General features: G+C 28.3%; 1 protein-coding gene across 9 annotated transcripts; it reads left to right on the forward strand.

Moving 5' to 3' along the window:
• The first annotated feature begins 1,983 nt into the window (after positions 1 to 1,983).
• On the forward strand, positions 1,984 to 24,315 carry LOC141534248 (protein abrupt). Of its 9 annotated transcripts, none has more exons than XM_074253476.1 (8): positions 1,984 to 2,128; positions 5,761 to 5,930; positions 6,010 to 6,425; positions 9,097 to 9,330; positions 9,634 to 9,843; positions 9,934 to 10,099; positions 10,277 to 10,330; positions 18,158 to 24,315. In XM_074253476.1, the coding sequence occupies exons 3-8, from the start codon at positions 6,219 to 6,221 to the stop codon at positions 19,096 to 19,098; spliced, it is 1,812 nt and encodes a 603-aa protein (XP_074109577.1). In that variant the 5' UTR covers positions 1,984 to 2,128; positions 5,761 to 5,930; positions 6,010 to 6,218; the 3' UTR covers positions 19,099 to 24,315. The 9 variants fall into 9 exon arrangements, with proteins under 9 accessions (XP_074109577.1, XP_074109578.1, XP_074109576.1 ...); XM_074253477.1 differs by having other exon boundaries at positions 2,051 to 2,134; XM_074253475.1 differs by having other exon boundaries at positions 2,119 to 2,259.
• Positions 24,316 to 24,364: the final 49 nt, after the last annotated feature.

Here is a 24,364-nt window from a genome sequence, read left to right on the forward strand (position 1 = left end):
ATTGTCCTAGTTAATAATTATTATTTTATATTTTATGCATCAACTCACCACTGTTCACCTTGAGTTTTTAATATTATCTCGCGGATCTATTTTATTATTATTATTAATTATTACCATTATAATTAATATATACGTATCACGTACATTTAATTATATTTAATTAACCGTTTAATCAGTAATAATAATAATAACAACAATAACAATTATTATAATTTAGAGAAAAAATAATATATGATCTTCACCGTTAATCATTATCAACACGATATCCCGCCATTTTGTTTTCTTATATTTTAATTTATAATTTATCAATAAAATTAAGTTATTATTTATTATGAATAATAATTACTTGGATTGTTGTAAGCCGAGTACACACTTGTCACTTGAAATAAAAAAAAAAACAACAGAATTTACTTTATCATTATCTCGTGAATTGAAATTACACAGCCGGTAATGTTGATCGTGTTTTGACAAATCCTTACCTACGTAAAAAAATATATTTATATCTATTGAATTAAACAATTGTTAGTTTTGTTGTTATTGTTGTTATTATTGTTACTACTAATGTTAATATTAATAATAATGCAGTTAGTTAGATTACGAATTGTTTATGAGTGACGTTAAAACAAGTACATTGAATAGGATGTCGTCGTGGTCGTTTGCGTTTGCGTTAACGTTATTTTTCCCCGATTATGATAGTGGATGATATGGAAGAAGGCTCGTATGGGGATGGTTTCACCCGATTCGCGTACCCTCGGTTTCCCTCGGCGCACTCCGTTAATAATCGCGGCTTTTCGCTAGTTGTCAGACCCGTGTGACGTCATACATGTAATACGCGGACCCGGTGGTCGCGTCTATCGATCCTGAGGCTAGCGCATGCGAGTATGCACCACGACAAATTTATATACGCCATTACATTATTATTATTATTATTATTATTATTATTATTATTATTATTATTATTATTATTATTATTATTATTATTATTATTATTATTATTATTATTATTATTATTATTATTATTATTATTATTATTATTATTATTATTATTATTATTATTATTATTATTATTATTATTATTATTATTATTATTATTATTATTATTATTATTATTATTATTATTATTATTATTATTATTATTATTATTATTATTATTATTATTGTGTACAACCCTTTTTTCTTATAAATTAAATTATTTTTTTCTTTATTTTTTAATTGCGCTTTTTCTGGGATTTAAGATTCTGGAGAATTATAAATAAATGTGAGTATATAAAAATATAACACGAAAATATGTGTAATAATAATTGCAATGATTAATATTTAATCAATATTTCAGTACAAAATAAAAAAAAAGAAATATTAGTTTTTGGCGGGAAATTTAAAATTAAAAAATTGGAAATTTTTAGAAAAAAACATTGAAGGTAATTTTATTTATTAAAATAAGTATTAATTATGTGACAATAATTAAATTGCATCATAATTATTAGATTATAATATATATTTAATTGTTTAATTGTTTTTATAGAATTAAATTTTTTTTTTCTGTTTTTAATATCATAAGAAGAAAGTGTAAATTAATGAAGCGCGTTGTAATGGAAAAGCGTATGTGTGATAAAAGCCGAAAGTAAAAGTGAATATGTGAGTGCAAAGCAAAAGAGTGAGGTAAGAGAAGGAAGTACTGGATGTTGAGGATGTAAAGGGGAAAAAATAATCCAAAGCCTAGCCGAAACGGCTAGAGCAAGATAAAGAGCATCCAGCAGCAAACACACACATTTAGTTTTAGAGAAGTAGAGAGCGAGAGAAGAAACAAGTAAAGTCTTATAGCAGTTTAGTCTTTCGCGCTGGTGCTTTTGTGTAAGTATCAGTGCGAGTACAATATATAATAATATACAGATAGAAGAGTAAGAGCAAGAGGTTGCTAGTACGAAGAGGGGATGTCTACAGTGGGTACCAGCGGGGTGGTAAAAAGAGGGGAGTAGTTGTACCGAGCAGTATTGAAGAGTGAAGAGTATAAGTGTAGTACGTATCAAGAGGGGGCAACGAGACTACAGAAGAAGGGAGCGAAGCTGAAGCCGCCGAACGGTCGAAAGCGCATACCATCCCATAATTCGGTGCGCCGCCCCGCAATCAGGTTCGTGTACGTTCTCTTTATATATTTTTTACAATATATATATTGAGAATCATACTCATTCAATTATGGCTGTGAATCTTTGTACTAGGTAGTCCTAACTTGAAATTTAAAAAAAAATTTTTTTGATTTTGGTAACTGTCATTTTTTAAATTATTTCTTCAATTAAAATAAAAATATATATTTTAATTTATTTATTAGTGGCTGTGTACCGGTTTCTTAGCTCGACTGTGCAAGTGTTAATTTTGAAATAATTTACTAGATTATTTTTTTTTATTAATTTTCGTGTAAACCCCGTGAATTTTTGCTCATACTTGTAAATTAAAATTTTATTTTTTTTTTTTAGTATTGAGAAGCTGTGAATTGTGCTGTGATTTGTTTTGATTATTTTCCAAGGAGATGATTGCAATTTGTATTTTTACCAAGCAATTGTATGAATGCGCTGTATGAATGGTATCGAGCAAATGTTAAAAGTGGATTTTTTTTAATTTTGGAAATGTTTTTTTTTTTTTTTTTTTTTATTATATCTTTATTATTAATAATTAACACTTTAATATTAAAAAAAAATAATAATTAACGTGTTTTTTTTTTTTTTTAGTTGTATTAATGAGTTGCTTGAATGCTAATTAAGTTTAATCGCAAGGCCGAGTGTTCGTTAAAGTTAATTGTTTCATCGAGAAGAGAGTAAACGTTAATTGCAATGTCCTTGTCTGGAGAAATGAATTTTTTGTTAATTACTTTTGAGTCGTGATCTAATTAATATTAATATCATCATCATTATCATCATAGTATACGAACAATGATGATTAAAATAATAATTGGTGGTATCAACTAAATATTGGGTATGGTATTAATAAATTTATTTATTATTAATGTACGTATGTAACGCAATTACAGCTGCAGACAGTGATGCGGCGTTCGATATGTACTAATTTAAAAACTAAAATTTATTTCGTTTAATATTTATTATTAAAGTTTGTATGTTGTTGCGTACTGATGATTCTGATGCTTCTGTAGCTGCTGCTGCTGCCGCTTGTACTCTTCTATTTTTCATTCTTTCCTTTTTCGTTCGGTGAATATAATACTGGACACACACGACCTTGGACGCAACTTGTTCACTGCCAGTCCGACCTATAACACTCTACAACTCTATACATTTTACCAACATACATTTACACATCCATAAATACCGGCTATGTTACATTACATAGGCATTCGACATACAACCGCTAATACGCTCAATGTAAATCCGTGCGTAGGAACGGAATAAATACAAAAATACAAAACAACTTAACAATATAAATATAAATGTAAATATAAATATAAATAATTTTATATTTATCAACGACAATCAGGTTAGTTTTTAATTTCCAGCTAATTTTTTCCGCGAATCAATTCTTCTTAGAATTTATCTATCAATTAAATATAATTATCATTTATTTTAAAGTAAATAGAATAATAGAGACTAATTTTTTTTATTACCGTAATTATTTTTTATATTAATTATATTTTAAATATTTTTTTTCAGTAAATGAAATTTTAAGGAAGAAAGGGCTCGGCATTTTTTTGTTAACGACAGCAAATTCGTTAAACTGTAGAATGTATACCCTATTCGTCATATCGCGTGTGACGTGTGTGATCAATAAATCCGGCGCGGGCAAGCCAAACAACGCAACCAAACCTTTTTGTATACATATATACATAAGATCTGGCTACTCACGTGCGCACGTGCTACACTACATTAGTACTCATACTCATGCTCATGCCAGTCTTCAATACAACAATACTCTTCCTACTATTATTACATTTATATATATATATATATATATATATATATATATATATATATATATATATATATATATATATATATATATATATATATATATATATATATATTTTGTTACATTGCTGGTGGCTGCTACTGCTCTGCTTCTTCTTCGGTGAAATAAAACACGCACGCCACTTCTCGTCTCTTCTTTAACATTCTATTGTGTATGATATAACTCTCTAACTACTGTACGTACTGCTTCTTCTTCTTCTCTGCTTTCCTGTTACTTGCTCTGAGTACAAGCGGGCGTTGCTCTTATTTGTCACTCGACAACAATATTTTTTGGTTTTTTTATTAACAATAATTGTTATTGCTATTATTACATATCACGTTCTAAAATAATTGTTATCCAACGTTTTATCACGCGTATCAATAAATCAATCGTGAGTAAATTTGATTTGTAATTTTTTCCACCAATAGATTTCCACGGTTTGATAAAACAAAATGTTAAAAAAAAAAAATAAAAAGAATTTTATATATTATTAAATTGATAATAATTTAATTCAAACATATTGTTATCTTAATTGTATAAAACCGTGGAAATATTTCAATCACAAATTCGTTTTTTTTCGCCTATCTACTCATACTTCCCGTTATGAATTTTTTTGATAGCGTATAATCAATGTCCGTATTTTAATTTATAAATAATGAGATTTTATTTAAAAACTATTATAAAATGTCAGAAAAATTTAATTAATTATTTTTTAATGGACGTTGGATAACAAAAAAATAAAAAAAAGGTTAATAATAAAGTCCGATTTAAAAGTTTACTAGACTTATATTACGCCATTCTGTTCTATTCTTCTTTTCTCGTAGGTTTTATTTTACTGGCTCTTTATTTGATCGATAAATTCGTCTGAAATTTAAACGTTTGTATGTTTCTAATACAATATACTCAGCGCGAATGTCTTTTTGTCACGTAATTCATTGTTAATACATACTCTGATTGTACTTTTTTTTATTGTTATTTATTTATTTATTACTTTTAGTCGATACCGAAAATATGAAATCGATAACGTGATATTAAATAAATAACAGTACTCTAATCCGGTAATATTTTCTTATCAAATCATATTGCGTCTCAAACTCTATTCGATGATATATCTTTTTATTTTTCAGAGTAAAATAAATTTTATAATAATTAGTGGGATGAAAAAAAAAAGTTTCAAGAGTAAGATAAATAATTAAAAGATAAAATAATTTTTTTTTTTCAACCCAGGGTAAATATTTAGAAATGAAATAAAAAACGTAATGCAATGGCGGCTTTTTAACTCCCTTCGCAAAGAGAGTAGGTACGTGGTATAGACCGAACATTCTTTATGTCAGGCAGGAAATTAGGGACGAAATTTAAGTAATGTAAGGGACGAAGGACCGTAGATTGAGTGAGTAAGTAATATAACTGAGTGAATGAGTAGATGAGAAAGATAAAGCACAGCAAGAATAAATACATAGATATACGGTACAGATGTACAGCATTATAAGTATACAAGTATGAGTAAAAAGGACCAGTCGTTTTACAAGCTAAAGCGCAATATGTGATACACCATCTTGCAGGCACAACATTTTTCAGTATTTCATCTTTACTTTACTTAAAAAAAAATAAAGTACACAAAAAAAAATTCCATGGAATTTCGGGCCCCCGTGGACCCGTAATATGAGTATTTTTTTTTTTCTACATTCTTCTGTTTGTATTTACCAGGCGCTTTAAAATAATTTTAATTTTAATCTTCTTTAGGTTCTTTTGATAATAATTATTGAGAAAGGAAAAAAAAAACTAATAATAATTTTTTGTTTTTTGTTTCAGTAAAAGACAAAGATCTCAGGCGGCGGCGGAATATTCTTATCAAGACTGAGGAACAATTTATGTTTTGATTTATAAAGTTATTATTTTTTAAATTTATTAAACCAATTAAAAAACTGGGCAAAAGACATTTTTACAAGACTTAGATATGAAATTTTTGTTTACAAATTCAGGTAAATATTTTTATTTTTTATTAATATTGTTATTTTTAATTTACATAATTGATTTTATTTTTTTAATTTTTTTTTTCAGCAAGTGATTAAACGCGTAAAAAGTGATTAGAGTGAAGAGCAGAAAAAATATACAGAATAAAAAAGTATACTGAGTAAAAAAAAGTATATACGAAAATAAAATAAAATAAATAAGAAAAAAAGTGGTATTTGTAGTTGAAGTGAGGTGCCAGTGCGCTTACAATAGCACCTTTGGTACCCTCGGCCGTGGGTCCTGAGGGGGTGGACGCCATGGCGGCCTCTTCGTCGTCCTCAAACAGCGAGCAACAGTACTCGCTCAGATGGAATGACTTCCATTCGAGCATACTCAGCTCATTTCGACATTTACGTGATGAAGAGGATTTTGTTGACGTTACACTCGCCTGCGATAGTAACAGTTTCACTGCACACAAAGTTGTATTGTCTGCTTGCAGCCCCTACTTCCGAAGACTTTTAAAGGTTCGTATTTTTATTCAACCACTAATTATTTATACCCCACTCAAATATTATAATTACATACATAATCATAATTATAATTAATAACTCTTTATATATATACTTCGCTTCTACTATTGCCATTAGTTTTAATTAATTACTCGGTGCTCCGAAATAAAATATAAATATAATTATTTTTAGTCGAAAATCGCTGGCACGTGAATTAAAAAATAATCAATGCACGTGCTCGGTATGAATTTTTAATTTACGTGTCAAGTACACTTTTTAATTTATAATTAAAAAAAAAAAAAACGACTATATCATTAAAAATAATAATTATTTTTATTTTTACTAATTATACTGTCTGCAATTTTTTATTAATGAAGAACATACTCAAGTTGATTAATATTAATTTTATGGTGGTATATATATATATATATATATATATATATATATATATATATATATATATATATATATATATATATATATATATATATATATATATATATATATATATATATAACGACATTAAAATATGTTTAATATGTATGGGTTAGAAAAACATTAGCTTCTATTTCAAATTTAATGGTAAAAATAAAAAGCATTATTTATAACCATCGTAACTAAATGCGTGGTAAATTAATCCGAGATAATAGAGAGTGGCGTGTGTTAGTAATGCACGCGCTTTTAAATTTTCCTCAGTATGATCTCCGCCTAAAAATAAACCATTATTATTATTATTATTATTTTTTTTTTTTTATACGCATATATTTTAATGTTATTTTTTTTTCTTCATTCCCTCTTTACGCTATACACTATTAGTGTGAATAAATATATGAGACGCGTATTAATGGATAGTAAGAATAACGATTTATAAAAAAAAATGTATAAATACATAAGCATTAATACAAGTGTAAATATTTGAGTGTGTAAGTGCGATAGTGAAGGGAAATATAAAAAAGGGACCGTATAATATTATTTTTTAAATTGTATGCGTAATATATAGATATGTATATCTATAAATACATATGTACAGATATATACTTATACATGAATTTTTTTAAAAATTCAATTTCATCTACACGACACTGTTACTATATATGCTACGATGTAATTCAAGAATATATTCAACTACTATCCAATCTCGAAGCGGAAAAAAAAATCAAATACTCGACGACAGTTGAGATTAATAAAAAAGTTATTTAAATAAAACCGTTTAAATAATTTCTTTTGTTAGAATTATTTAATTAGTATTTTATTTTTAAGAATTAACTTCAATATAAAATATATTAAAATTTAAATATTTAATTTACATATTTAATTCTATTTAAATAAATAATAATAATGATATCGGGGAATATAAATGATAATTAAAAACATTAGATCGTAAAGTTTAATGTCATGCATTAAATATATTTTTCTCGGTGAATTTAAATTGAATTTTCAAGTTAATGAAATTAACTTTAAAGTTAAAAATTTATAATTAAAGTATGTACCTACACATTTATACTTGATAATATAAATTACTGTAAAGAAGAAATAATAATTAAAACTTTTAGATAAAGTATAATATTATGCGATAAATAATTTATAAGTAAACTCATAACTAAATAACAATAATAAATAGTCAATGTAATATTAAGTAGAAAAAAAATAGAATGATATTTATTTATATTTAATAATAAACATATATATGTAAATAAATGTATATATTGTACATTTGTATGGAATGTCAGTGAATGATGGTGTTGGCGCGTGTTCTGACTTACCAAGTCACACATTATGCTGTGCGTATTTTTATCAACGGAAGTGCGTTGTTGCTCGTCGTCGCACATTCCCGCGACACCGTATATATAATACACACATATATAAATATACATATTAAAGATTAAAGTATATAAGAGAAGAGTACTCTTAGCAAGTTTCATATTTACATTAGTCAAATATACATTTATTATTATATATCAAGTTCATTCATGAATTTTATTTACTCCGGCTCCGATTAAAATAAACTTTGCTAAAAAAACGTTATTTAACTTGATTATAAATAAGAATTACGTGCGTTAATTTTTATTTAATTAAAAATGTACAAATAAATCCAGAGAGACAAAAAAAGAAGTAACGGCTTAAATTGCCTGGTCTTATAACCGGATTAGAAACCATGTAGTCGTGTTTTATTTACATTTTAGTTGGGGTGCTTCATAATACTTAGTTTATTTTCGTTAATATTATACATCTTTTTCATTTAATTATTTATAAGATGTAGGTACTTGGTACTGAGAAGTGTAAAAGCACTTTTTAAAATTTTTTTTCTCATTACAATGCAGAATAAACGCCTTCGCAACATATATACCTACACGTATTTGCAATTACGCGACGTGTTAAGTTAAGAGTAAACGTGCAATCACATTACTGGTGGGCTGACTCGAAAATAAAATTTTTAAAAGTACATTCACGCATAATTACAACATTTAAATTATTATTATTAACAGTACTGTAAAAATTACATTTAATATTTATGATATTCAAAATTAAAATTGAAAATTTGTCTAAAGGATGAGAGATATAAAAAAATCACAAAAGACCTTTCTTTTAGGAAATTAAATTTTTTTGTATCTAATATATCATCCAAAATTTACAAATTTTTACTTAAATAATTTAACAATTACTGATGAATAAATTTATTTTTCAGGCAAATCCATGTCAGCATCCAATAGTTATTCTCAGGGACGTTGCGTCGTCAGACATGGAGTCGTTGTTAAGGTTCATGTATCACGGAGAAGTCCACGTAGGTCAGGAACAACTAGCGGCCTTTCTCAAAACCGCTCAGATGCTTCAAGTAAGAGGACTTGCGGACGTTAAGAGCGGCACCGCAGGAGCTAAAATTCCATCTGGATCTGAGGCGCGAGATCACACGGAATCACCGGTAGTTATACATATATATATAATATATATATAATATATATATAATATATATATAATATAATATATATATATATATATATATATATATATATATATATATATATATATATATATATATATATATATATATATATATATATATATATTTTATGCTTCATCATTCATTTTCATACGGTTTTTATTATTAAAGCCAAAAAACTAAATATTATAATAAAAATTAAACTTTAAACTTTAATCCTCAGTTAATGATTTTTGTTGATTTGGTAAAAATAAATATTTATAATTATTGATATTGTCTGTTTAGGTGACGTCGAGGAACACGTGGCATGACCGAGGTGATCCAAGTGACAGCGGTCTAAGTCCACCACCAGAAAAAAGATCCAAAAGTTATTCACCTCCAGTGGGAAATCACCTCGAGCAGCTAAAAGGCGCCGCTGCTGATCTCCAGGAATCGCTTTTAGGACAGGCTCTTGAAGGAGGACCTACGATACACACACCGAATAATGATATTAAGGTATAATATCTCGAAAATAATCTAAAATATATTTTATTACGGTATCGATGTTGTAAACATTGGTAATAAATTTGTTTTTAATGGATTTAGGCTCAATCAACTGGCGAAGATTCAAATTCCGCGTCTGATAATGACGAAGAAATGTCGAATAACGACAGTATTCTCAATTCAGTCAAGGCCGAACCCAATGACATTCTCAATGACTCTCTGGAACATCATCGTGGCACATTCCCCGCGGCGCTTTTGGGACTTCAAGGTAATTTATCACACTCTTAAATATATGTACATATATCATATGACTAATCATTAATAATAATAACCACTTATTTAACTCCATTCCCATTCTAAAATGCTCCACCTATTCATAAATGTATGTATGTATTATCTACATCTATACACACATTTTAATATTTATTATTTACATTTATTACAGGATTAATGCCTGGACCTTCCGGAATACACGCTGCGAATCAGGATCCAAATTACGGTAAGTCTCACTTTAAAATAATTAATAATTATTATTATTAATACTAAATAAGAATGATAAACTATAAAAGTCCAGGCAAGATGTACGATTGTACATCAATCCGCAGTCCTTAAAAGTATTCCCTAAAAATTTTAATTATTATTAACTCAGAAAGTAAATAACGTAAATTCGATTTCTGTTACGTATGCATGTAACTCTCGTATCTCTCATAAATTCCACTCCTCTCACTGTCATCCATTATATCACAATCATATAAAAATAAATAAGTAATTAATAATGTGGTGAGTAAATCGAGAGTCGTGCTCAAAATTTTTTTATTAAAGAAAGATAATGAGAAAATATATATATATATATATATATATATATATATATATATATATATATATATATATATATATATATCAATCAGACTATTACATTGTAAATTTATTATTATATATAAATATAAAGAGTGCCACAAGGAAGATAAGTATCAGGAAATAAAATTATTAGTGAGACAGCTTCGAAATTGGCTCGACCGTCTTGGAAGATAAAAAAAAAAAAAAAAAAAAAAAAAAAAAAAAAATTTTAAGTATATTAAATAAAATTAAAAAAGTAATAAAAGGTGTTGCTAAAGTGGTCGAAGGGTTGTATATATAAATAAAAATCTAAAAATAAAATCTAAAGCATTGATGAAAAATGGGAAGGGAAAAATAGTGTATAAGGAATCATTGAAAGGGGTGACCAGAAGGACTGAAAATTGCCTGGTGGTTCCAGGGCGTTGGCAGCCCTCGAGAGAAGACTGTATGGACTCGAGTAGAGGCTCGTCATCCTGGATTCCTCTTGGTGGCGCTGGCGCTGGACCCGCAACTGGTACCGTCACTTGTGGTGCTGGTGGTCTTGCAATATCACGGACTAGACGAAACCAAAGAACATCCTTGGACAGTGACAGCAGCGGGGTTCAGCTTCGCCAGATTCGCTACAACGATAAACAGCAGCAGCAGCACCACCACCACCACCAACAGCAGCAGCAACAGCAACAGCAACAATTGTCTTCTGGTCAGCAACCGACGAATCCCATGAATAACATCAGTCTTGACTCAGAGCTATCGATAATCCAACACAAACTACAAAACAACCTCCAGAGTCTCCAAATAACTACATCAACATCCAAGTATTTATCAACATCTGACTTATCTTATCAGCAACAACAGCAACAGCAACAGCAGCACCAACATCAGCAGCAACATCAATTGATGTCTTCGAATAATTCGAACGACCTGCAGGGCAAACCAAAGTGCCCAGAGTGCGGAAAAATTTACTCTAACAACTCAAATCTTAAACAACACATTGTTAATGTTCATACTGTACAAACGGCTTATATATCATGCCATGTATGCCAAAAACAATTTAAAACAAAGCAATATTTACAAATACATTTATTGTCGATGCACGGAATAAGGAAGAGAAATAGATATCCGGTGTATCAAGGCCCGGATGGTACGCAAGCGCTTAATTCTTTGCTGAATTCATCAAGTGCGCAGATTCATTCACCGCATCAGCAGTACGGCAATGAGAATGGCTGAACAAAATAATAATAAAAATAATTAATATTTTAAATGAAAGACAGAACAAATTATTTTTTAAAGTATTTTTAAAATCTTCCAGTAGACTTTTTATTTAATAATAGGCTTTTCTTATTTTTATTAGTATTTTTTTATTGAGAAATTATTTTCTTCCATGTATAGTTAGAGTTAAGGATAATTTTTTGATAAATTTATCTTACATTAGTCTAACTAATATTTAAGATATAAATATATAAATATATATTGTGAAGAAAAAATTGATAGCTATTAATGGACATGGATCGAAGTAACTTTCTTTTTTTGTTTTTATATTTATATATATATTGAGAGTTTCTTTTTTCTTCAGTAGTTTTTTGTTAGTGAACCCCAAGCCAAACAAACCCTTGGTGGCTTATCCAATTTCACTGGCCGAATCTCGAGCTATCTCTAGCCCGAAACTTAATTTTATTTCGACGTAATAGCATGGACGTTTATACCTCCTGGCCTTTTTTTTATTTCTTCTTTTATGTGTAAGCGAGTGTGTGTATTTATTTTTATTTTATTTTATTTTGGTGAATATTTTTGTTGGGAAAATTTTATTACAAATATGACCACTATTTTGATTGCTGCTGTTGTTATTCTGTGGGATATATTTATGTAGATATGGATATGTGGATGCGTGGTCTTTAAAAGTTATGGGATGCGTACCAAGGTCCCTATTTACCCTTAGGTTAGATTTGTCAATAAAAGGGAAACGTGACTTTGGAGATTCGTATTAAGGAGGGAGTTCTAGATTAGGACCATCTATCACTTTGAAATAGAATCGTGATAAGGCTTATGGCGGTTGTGATTCGTTTATATGTTTGCTGTTTCGATCAATTCTTTATTTTTATTTTTAAATTTTAATCACTTATTATTTTTATTTTTATTATTATAAATATTATTATTGTTATTATAATTTGTTTTATTCACTCTAAATCAGAGTATTTATGTTGATGATTGATTAGCGTACAGTTGTAGCGTTTAAAATTAAGCGAGTGCAGCGTAGAAAATTTGCCCACAAGATTGATTAAGGTCTCGTCCCCTTTTTGGAAGAACCCTGGGGTGCAAATAGGCTCTGCCACTATTTAATACCACTAGGTAGAAAAATGAAACTAGTATGTATACATATATAGTAAAGAAGAAAACTTCTTAAGCCGTATACAGTGCCAGAGCAATATTAAAGACGTGACCAGACATAAAAGATTATTCTATATAGTATAACCTTCCGCTAGAGTTGTTAGCTTCCAGATGACGTCTGTTCTGCACTTCAACAATACTTCGGATAATTTTTTTCTGTCACTTTTTTTATTGTACTTTGCTCGGCAAAATGTTATTAAATAATTATGCGTGAGCCTTTACAATTTTTTTTGAATTTAGGCTTCGAAAATTATTTAAATTTACTGCAGGTGAAGATAACTTTTTTTTCCATAACAGCATTGAAAAAAATAGTGAAGAAATTTAAAATTATGTAAATAATTTTTGCATTAAAATTTAACACTCGTGAAAAATTACAGAGTCTGAAAAAAAATTTAATTTTAATTTTTTATAATTAAAAAGAAGAAATAAAAATCTAATAATATTTTTATTTCTTCTTTTAAATTAAATAAAATATTAAATAAAGCGATTAATTTAAAGTTTATTGAAGAAACATATATTATTTATGAAGTAGAATAAAAAAGCTTAGGAATATAGAATCTGGAGAATCACTTGGCAAAGCTGGGAGTAGATAGACACAAATAAAGCTTGAGGAAGTATAGAAAAGGGTACATAACATATATAGCGAAGAAAAGAGAAGAGTAGTGTAGTATCCCCGGAGGGTTCTGGTATCGATCGATCCTCAAGCAATTTCGCGGACATGTTTCGCATTGATCTACCCTCTCGAAGGTCCCTTATACATTAAGCCATCCCTTTCGTTTCTCATTCTCCCCTTTCATTTGGTTTGCCACCTCCACTTTGTCTGGTTGTCTGGCGTTTCACCGTGTACGTGTAGATACACCAAGTACACTACAAGTGGCACACCCAGCTCTTACTAATGCGTCGTAATACATTTTTTCCTCCCCATTATTCCGTGTCCTGGTCATCCAGGGTGTGGTTCAATGCCTGGCTGCTCCACTCTGCTCTCTAATAACAAATTACAGCTTATATTCACTTTTTAACCGATACTTTTATTTTTATTTTTACATTACAATTGAATTACCAATACCGCCTATAAGTAGATCCATTACTTTTTATATTACGCTGTACAGAGCACTCTGTACAACCTAATACGATCGATCTCCTTCGTAAATTACGCCCGCAATTCTGGCTTTGTTTTACTCCAGACTAACACTGTAAATCTCTGATACTGTCCAGACAGTTGTTATTATTTCGCCTACTACTTTTAAATTATTGCTCTTTTTATAGACGCAATAGTAAATTACTTTGATTGCTTTCATGCAATTTAATTCTGATTGCAATCTGCTTTTTTTGAGATTTTATTTTTTTTATTGAAATACTAATTATATTTTTATGTTTTACAATTTCTGGAGTTTTTTAAAAATTAATTAAATAATTTATTTTCATTTTTATAAAAGAAAAATTTTTTTTTTATTTTTTATCAAAAATAAAGTCTCTTAAATTTAGACATTTAATTTAAAATTCAAATTTCACAATTAAATATATAAATAATTATTTCTTCTTTGACAAGTAATTTTTCACGAGTGTCAAATTTTCTTCACAATAAATAAAACATGTGTGTAAACCGAGGCACACTGTGGACCGAAATTTTTTTACACTGTAGAATAGGATGGATCAATACCAGCCTCCACACACATAGTTAGATTTTATCCTTCTTCCCGTTCTTTATTTTCTCCCTGAACCAAACTTGCAAGAGTTTAACAAAAAAAAAAAAAAAAAAAAAAAAAAGCGTAAAAAAGTGAAAGCTCGATCGATGTACTTAACAAAAACAAAGACAGAAAAGTAACTATGTAAAAAATAAAAATAAAAAAAGAAAGGAAAATAAATAATAAGAAGGAAATCCTACAACCGGGCATGCCCTGAGAGTACGAGAGTAGTGTTGTAGCTTAAAAACTAGGAACTAGCTTAGAGGCTAAAATAAAGGGTATAAAATTGACGGGCACATCCTGGTTGTAGGATCGGTGATGCCAATGAGGGAGGATGTCGCAATGATGGGAGTCGCCGTCACCGATCACGAGACATCATCTTCTCAAGCGGTGGAAAATTTGGCCCGTCTGTACTCTGCCCTCCGGCACGATGACAGTAAACCCCTGTGTCGTTATTGCGGTAGGAGTTACTCCTCGCCCAGCAACCTTCGCCAGCACGTTAAAAACGTCCACTCTAATTGGCCGCCTCCCGAAACCTGGCCGCAGTGCTCCGTTTGCGGGAAACGCTGCAAAACCAAGCACTACCTGATCAATCATCAGTTGCAAGCTCACGGGATTCATCAGCGACCTACTGTTAATAATCCCCAGCAGCAGTCGGGGTCATGAGACTCGATTCTCATTATTAATAATAATAATTGTCATAATAATAATAACGATAATAATAATAACATTAATATTTATAATAATAACGAGTATGATAAAGATAAAGATAAAGCTAAAGATTATTATAAAATTCAATTAATTCATTGAAGAATTATGGGTTTAAGTTAAGAATATCCTCGACAAAAATTTTATTATCATGTGATAAAATTTTTATATAATTTATTTTATTTAAGAGAAGAAATTTTAGATAAATTTATTGTTTTTAATTAAGAAGAAATATTTCTAATGTTTTAGTTTAAAAATTTTATTATTTTAAATCAAGTAATTTTTTTTATCAGTGTTTATTATTAATTTTATTTAGAAGAAGAAAAGTTGTATAAATTATTAAAAATATAATTTTGATTTATAATTTATACAAAAAAAATATGTCTTCCTGAATTTAAATCAATTAATTAATTTTTTAAATTAAAAACAGAATAAGTGATAATTACCGATATTTGTTTTTGTCTGGGATATTCTGACCGAGAACCAAACTAAAATCAAAACCGAAATCATTGACTCGACTCTATCATTTATAAAAAAAATAGAAAAAAAAAAAAACAAACAAAGAAACTCCTCATCTAGGCCTACTGTAAGGTACCGAGATCGCATGGCCTCCCTTATGCATTACTTAAATTAATAATAAATAAATAAATAAAAAGATGAGAAGAAAATGGACGACAGCTGGTGGTAACATTGGTGTGGTGGTGGTTGCAGATAACAGACAAAGACGTAAAGATGGACCACCAGGACCAGGTGGGGGTGGTGGTGGAGGAAGAAGAGTTGGTGGAGGTGTCTTAACTTCTACATCAGCAGCAGCCTCCTCTACTGCTCACCACCACCACGATGATAGGATGTTACGGGTAATCAAGGTCGAGGAGATCGATGTCGAGGAAGACTATGGAGACCCGGTCTACCCAGTGGAAGACTCCGAGGACGAGGAAGAGGAAGACGAGGAGGATGACGAGCCTAAACAAATGGTAACTTGCTCTTCAATTTCTTCTACTGCACGACAACACCCGCTGACGAGGGTCCCGAACCCCCAGTACCAGAGGCCGCCGCTCAAACGCTCTCAGCCCCAGCATCACCGACGCAATATCATCCAGTGCCCGCTCTGCATTCGGTCTTACTATGATATCGCGGACATGCGAGCCCATCTCGACCATCATTACCCCAGAGACTCGCCCACCTGTCCGGTCATCTCCTGCGCCAAGACTTTTTCCCACCCCAATAGTGTTAGAAATCACATGAGGGTTAAACACGCCGAACAGTGGGACAAAATAAAGACACTTAGGTGGACTTATGTCTAATTTTCTTTTTTTACCGGATGTAAAAAATTTTTCCCATCCAACCGGCTTTTTTTTATTTTTATTTTTATGTCTAAATGAAAATTTATGTTGAAAATTTGAGAAGTTGTAAGAAGTCATTTTTTTTTTTTTAATTTAATTTAAGTTTCTGTAAAATAGGTTTTTTTTTTTATGAAAAAAAAATTAATTTGATAAAAGAGAAAGTTTTGATTTAAAAAATAAAAATTTATTCTCAAAATTTAATTAATTTTTTTATCAAAGCATTTTTTATATTTAGAGTGAATTTAAAAGTCTACACCGTTTGTTTACACCAAATTAATAATGTAAAATTTGAGGTAAAAGTTACCTATCATTTTTTACAGTATACTGTTGTTAATATTATTAATTTAATAATAATTAATAATATATATTATTACTTATTGTTGATAAACGCACACCTATTATTTGAAATTATTAATTATTATTATTATAGTGTAAATAATTAATAATTCCGAGGTATTTTTGTGCAGGATAACTTTTATACCGAGTGAACATTTTTAAGTTTTTTTTTTATTTTCATTTTTGAGTTATTTTTTTGTACATAATTGTAACGCGCAGTATTTAAGTAACCATTTATTTTATATTTAAAAAAAAAATTACACTGGAATGTATAATTTAAGTTTAAACAGCGTTTTATTTTTATTATTTTTTTTTTTTTTTTTTTTTTTCATAGTTATTTTTATTAAAGACAATTGAGCGTACGTTAATTGATGTCAAAAAGCATCCAATGCAATAGAATTTTTTTATGTTAATTTTTTCAAGATGACCAGGATCAAATACAATAGTCATTCAATACAATAAAATAAAGCTAATAAAAAAAGATCCAGCGTTATTTTTCTACGAGATTTTTGCAATTAAAGTAAAAAAAATTTATTGAACAAAGAGATGAAGTAAAGTTTAAAATAAAATAATTGTAATTGTAATTATCAATGTATAATTATTAATAAAATAAGAACAGGCTTGTAGATCGTAATTACAGTCACTGATAATTGTGTTATTACTTTAAAAAAAAAAGATAAATTATGTAAAAATAGGTAATTATTTTCCAAAAAAAAAAAAAAAAAATGTTATGAGAGATGAAAACAATTCAACAATGTATAAAATTTTAAAATAAAAAACAAAATATATATACAATTGTTTAATTTAATGCTTTTCGATGAGAATTGTTTGGTGAGAGATTATTTTTTCAATATTAATAATCATTTTTTTTTTTTATCCATAGACAAAAACATTGATTGCCATTTATAATTAAAATATTGAATGCATCAGCGAGAAAATTTTAATTAAAAAAATTATTTATCCGCTGATCCATTTAATAATTATCCAATTAAATAAAACGAACAAAAACTTAACAAAAAATAAATCTTTCAGTTGCAAGACGTGGTCTGGACATGATGCGGGTACGAGCAACAGATCCGCGACCATGCCCGAAGTGCGGTAAAATATACAGATCCGCCCACACGCTGAGGACCCACTTGGAGGACAAGCACACCGTGTGTCCAGGCTACCGGTGTGTTTTGTGCGGAACAGTGGCCAAGTCCCGGAACTCCCTGCACTCGCACATGTCACGTCAGCACCGCGGAATCAGCACCAAGGACCTGCCAGTGTTACCAATGCCGAGCCCGTTCGATCCCGAACTGGCCTCGCGACTGCTCGCCAAAGCTGGAGTAAAAGTGAGTCCCGCGGAGCTGAGAGCCCGCGCAAGTCCAACTGGCCCACGACGAAGTGACATGCGTCTGGAGCTGCCCAGGGGGGCTCCGTCAGAAGCCGGGAGCTCCGTCTGCGGTGGCGACGACCCGGAAGACCTGACCCTGCCGCTGAGCCTGAGGTACGGCTCGCCGACTCCGAACAACAACACGGTGATCACCAAGATCAACCAGCAGAGCAAAGCTGCCACCGCGATAGCAGCCAAGTCCGCGATCGAGGGCCTGATACACGCCCACAGTCGCGAGCCCAACACCGCGCCTTTGCACCCTGCAGGACTGCCTCTCACACCGAATCACCACCAGTCGATCCTCGACACGTACTTGCAGTATTTCGCGGAGAACAGTCTGAACCCCTTCACGATGAACGCCGCAGCGGTCCGCGCGAAGATGGCCATGTCTGGAGCCATCGACGGATTCGGGCGCGGTGTCTCTGATGACTATCCGATGATCGGTCGCGACGAAGGCAGACCTGGTGTCGTCATGGACGACAGGAATGATCACCAGGACAGAGACCGCACTGTTGATGATGAAGAGGCTGAGTCTTCTCATGCCGAGGACGACGATTTCAGCGATAATGACGAACCAGAAGCTCTCAAAGCCGAGTAATTCTACTCACTCAACTACCAATCGATTTTTTTATTTGATTACGAAGTACCCAGGTACTTTTACCAGTCTAAAAGGCTCTACCGACAGGATCCATCCTCTACCTCATAGTTAATAGACTTTTGTTGCTTTTTTTTATCTTTACTAATATTAATTAATGGTTTTTAGAGTCAGTGCTATGCCAGCAGTTGTCTTACACAGAATATAAAAGTTTGTATTCATATACAATTTTTTTTATTTTTAAAAAGATAATTTTTTTATTAAAGTTACGAAGAGTTGCTGTCAATTCATCTGATTTAATATTTTTAACTTTTAATAAAATTATTAAGCTAAAAAATATAAAATTTTTTAAATAATTATAATTTAATTATTGAAATTTTTACTTTACAAAGTTTTCTAATTTGATTTTTGGTTTTTGAATTTTTAATAAAAAGTTTAAATTAGATTATTTAAAATTTTCTACTTTTATTAAGATTATTAATTAATCTGATTAATTGACAGCGATTCAAAAGGAAGGATGATCTCCGAAAGATTATAACAAAGTTATGCTCGTATCGACAAAAAGGTATTTTGATTTTTAAATACGATAAAACTATTCCATCCGTCTACCTCAGTGCAGATAATATAACAATACGTACTATAGAATTATTATAACAAAAGTTTTATTAAATCCATTCTTTTTTAAAAAGAATTTTTTCTTTCAAGATATAAGTATTGCAATTTAAAAATTGCGGACTTACGTATACAGTTAATTTTTTTTTTATGGGATAGGGTTTTTTTTGAATAAGCCGTCCGGGTTCGTAAATGACACATATTATTATTATTATTATTGATAATAATGGTAATATTATTGATAATTGAATGCGAGATTAATGTACTTTAAAAAGAAAAAGTACTTAAGTTTTAATTTTCTTTGCCTTGGTTTTAATTACATAGTAAGTAACATACTATATTAACTGTTGATAAATATGTATAGTTTCATTTTTTAGATAATGATAATTTTTTTTTTTTAAGAAGTTAATTGAATAATTTTAATAATCAGAATCAAAAATTGTTTTCTTTACGGCTCAAAATAATGTTTTTTAGAAAAATTTATTATTATTTAATTTTTAAATTACTTATTAATAATATTTTTGGTTTAAATAAATATTTTAATGTTAATTGATTGAATAATCTCGCAATTTATTATTTTTAACCGCGACAAACGTGAATAATTCTTGCCATATTAAACATGCGACCGTGAAGAAATACGGTATTAAATATTTTATATTTAACGGTGGTAATAAACAATTAATTGAATTTTATTTAGATACGCTTGTCGCAAAGAACAAAATCATTAGGATAAATATGTTATATATTAAAATATGTAGATAAATAAAAAAAAAAATAGTCGGTCGTATTTACATTTATGCAATGAAATAAATAAAAAAAAAATATCAGTTACTCGCGATAAGCGTTGAAGAAAATGAAAAATTGATTAATATTCAAGGAAATTTAATTATTGAAGAAATGATGATTAGGTGTAGAAAAAATGAAAAAAATTATAATAATTAGTTTATAGATGAAGATATGTATACAACTACAATACTCTAAAGTATACTACTAACTTTAGATGTAAGATTGTAATTTGTATTGGACCTTTTCCCAGTGTTATTTTTAGTTTATAAATAATTATTTTATTTGGTTAAATAAAATTAATTATTATTATTATTATTAAATTAGTACGTTGCGGTCTCGTGAGAACGGAAATCAATAGATTAAAAACTCCGAGCTGTGGTTTGTGTTATTAAAATTTTTTTTGACATTATTAAGCGTGAAAAAAAGTATACGAAACACTTACTAATAAAAAGTATACGATTTAAATATTATAAATAAATTAGTACAAAATTTTGCGATAAATTTTAAATGTTTAGACTAATCCACAGCAGAAAGAAATAGAAAAAAATGTTTTTATAAATTTAACCAGGTCTTAATTGGTACAAACGATACCAACTCTTGCCTTCAAAGCTCTCTATCTATTTTTTATCAAAAGTAATTTAAAAAAAAAAATTATTAACCAGTAGTAATTGTTAATAACATATAAAAAAAAATAAATAAATAATTTCCAGAGTACAAATTATAATTGGAAAGATTAACGGGTAGTAAAAATTATAATAAAGTATTTAACAGTGTGGAATAAAAATATATTAAATATACGAGCGAATCAGTTAAATATAAATAATAATAAAAAATACCGATGAAAGTTTTTAATGAATAATAAATAGCTTAAACGAAACAATAGTGATCCAACGAAATAGTCGTAATACTTGAGTCAATTTTAATCTGCAATATTTTTTTGTTAATACAGATGAGGAATAATATATACATAAAATATTTTTTTACATATTAAATATCACTGCATAATATAATAAATAAAAGTAATGAAACTATTTTTTCTCGTCAGCAATAGTCAGTTCATATTTTTTAATCAGTATACAGTATTGCAATAGTTTTATATATATTTATAGTCGGTTATATGAAAAAAGAAGATAAATAAATAAACTACAACACTCAGGTACTTATCAAACGTTCTTACAAACTCAGGAAATATAAGTATACAGTGATATAAATATTTAACAGTTAATGTTAATCGTCTCAGCCATTTTTGTTTTGATAATTAATAAATATATTTCTTGTTCAATTTTTTTATTTATAATAAACAAATAGTTATCAATATACACAGGATTACCAGGGATTAAAATAGTTGAAACATATTAAATATATATTAATATATCACCACAGCTACCTCCGTAATTAATATTTAAAAAAGTATATTCTTCTTTCCATTAATCATTAAATAAACTCAAACAGTTTTTTACAGTCACAAATATCAATCAACAATATTACCTTTTTTTTTTATATTCATTAATAATTATTGATGATGATATTTATATATATTTACAAAATATAACTTCCACTGACCATAGTCAATCAGATACTTCCAATAATAAAATAAATAATCGAGTATTTCTTATTTAAAAAATTTTTTAAAAAACCTTTTTTATGAAGAAATAATAAATAAATTTTTATGAGTGAAAATTTTTTAAAATTCCCACTGCCAGCTCGATTATTTATCAAAAACAAAACAGTAATAATATTTTATTCCAAAATAACAATGCAATACAATGTACTTACACATGTGTGTGAATATAATTCATCGAATGATTAAATATTTAATTACAAATAATTAAACATAAGGTTTTAATAATATAAGAATGATTTGCCGTACGGAACCGTGAGTGCGATATCGAACCATCATTTATTTTAATAAATATTATTATAATAATAATAATAATAATAATAATAATAATTATTATTATTATTATTATTATTATTATTATTATTATTATTATTATTATTATTATTATTATTATTATTATTATTGAATTAATAATTAACAAATAAACCAATGGAGTGTGTGTATGAGAGAAATTAACAACCAGTATGCAATTAAGTAATCATTTGCATAATAATTATACTTAATATTAAAGGATAAGAAGAAATAATAAAATAAGATAAAAATAAAAAAAAACAATATATGTATATAAGCTATACGATTATAATTAGATATTGATATACTTATACTGATTACGTGATATTTATAAGAGAAAACATAATCAGGGATAGGTAGTTGCGAATTATTTGCATTTAATTGGTTTTTATAAATTCTTGGTTTTGATCTTTGAATTTGTGGGATAGGAGTTTAAGTGCAATCTGATGACCAACATTTTTAAATTTATTATTACACATGCGTTGTTGAAAAATTTTTCATGTAAAAATAATTGGTCACTTTTTTTGTACGTATTTTGAAAATTCAATCTTATCAACTAAGGTGCTTCATTAGATTGTTATTATTATTATTATAATAATTATTATAATTGTTTCAATTAATTGTACCGCCGTAATTGTAATTAATTATTAGTGTTTTTGTTTTATTATTATTATTTTTTAATTATTAACTAAGTTTCATTTCTGTTTGATAATTTCATTTCTTCTTTATCATTTATCATTATCTTTATAAAGTCAGTAACAATTATTTAAGGCTTTCACTGAGTTTTTAAATTTTATTCGAAATTTTTCATGTAAATATTTTAATACCTATTTATCTTACTCTAATAATTGTTTTTTTTTTTTTTAATAATAATGACAAGTATGTACTATTTCTTAATATGTTTACTACCTCTGTTCATATTTTTTATTATTATTCTATATACTAAACAAAATTTTCTTTACTTATTAATTAATTAATTAATTAATTAATTAATTATTATTATTATTGTTTTTTTTGCCATTAATGTGTATAAGCCATCCAACTTGCCAATATTATACAATAAATATGTTGGAAAAAATTATTTTTATTTTTATTATTTTCCTTATTTTTTACAAAACAGACATTGGAATATTTTTTAACATTTCTTCTTTAAAAGATTTATTTTTAATTATTTTTAATTGAAAAAATTAAATGTTAGAACAGTATTGACTAGCAATATTTGCAAGAAGACAACTAAAACAATAGAAAAATACAACGTCCTAATATACTTATAAGACAATGTAATAATTAATAATTAAACAATGATATTTATTACGAATTATATTAAAAATTAAGAGTTGCCTATTGTTAAAATTATTAATATTTATAAATAAAAAAAAAACAATAATGATTTAATTGTATGAATGCAAGTAATTGAACTGAAATATTTATTATTAACTAAAGAAGAAAAATAGTGCAGCGTTTAATAATTAATAATTTGTTGCAAATACTGTGTATTAGATTTATTGTCGATTGTGGGGTCATAAGTAATTTATTTAAATAAATATTATTAAAAATAGATTAAGAGGGCCCTTGCTTGATTGGGAGCTCGTGAACCAGGGCTGGGTGCCTTTAACGGCCTGTTTGTATGCAAAACTTGTAATTATTATTAATTATCACTATTATCAATTTAAATTTTTGGTTAAAATTCACAATATTTAACAAGAAGAAATAAAAAAAAATATTTATGAAGAATATTGACAGATGTTTTAAATAAATATATATTTAAAATAAAAAAAAAATAAGTAGAGTATACGACAGGCGATCACAGTTCCTATTTTATCGCTTCCCCACAATTAGTTTGTAAGAAAAATAATTTACTATACACAATTTATTATATTAATAAAAAATAATAAATATATATACACAAATATCATCTTCTTTTTTTATTTCTTCACAAAATTCCATTCTTATGTTCTC

Source organism: Cotesia typhae, unplaced genomic scaffold (genome assembly GCF_013202065.1).
Source record: "Cotesia typhae breed Kobodo isofemale line unplaced genomic scaffold, CoteBio_Ctyphae scaffold_13, whole genome shotgun sequence".
NCBI classification, from domain to species: Eukaryota; Metazoa; Arthropoda; class Insecta; order Hymenoptera; family Braconidae; genus Cotesia; species Cotesia typhae.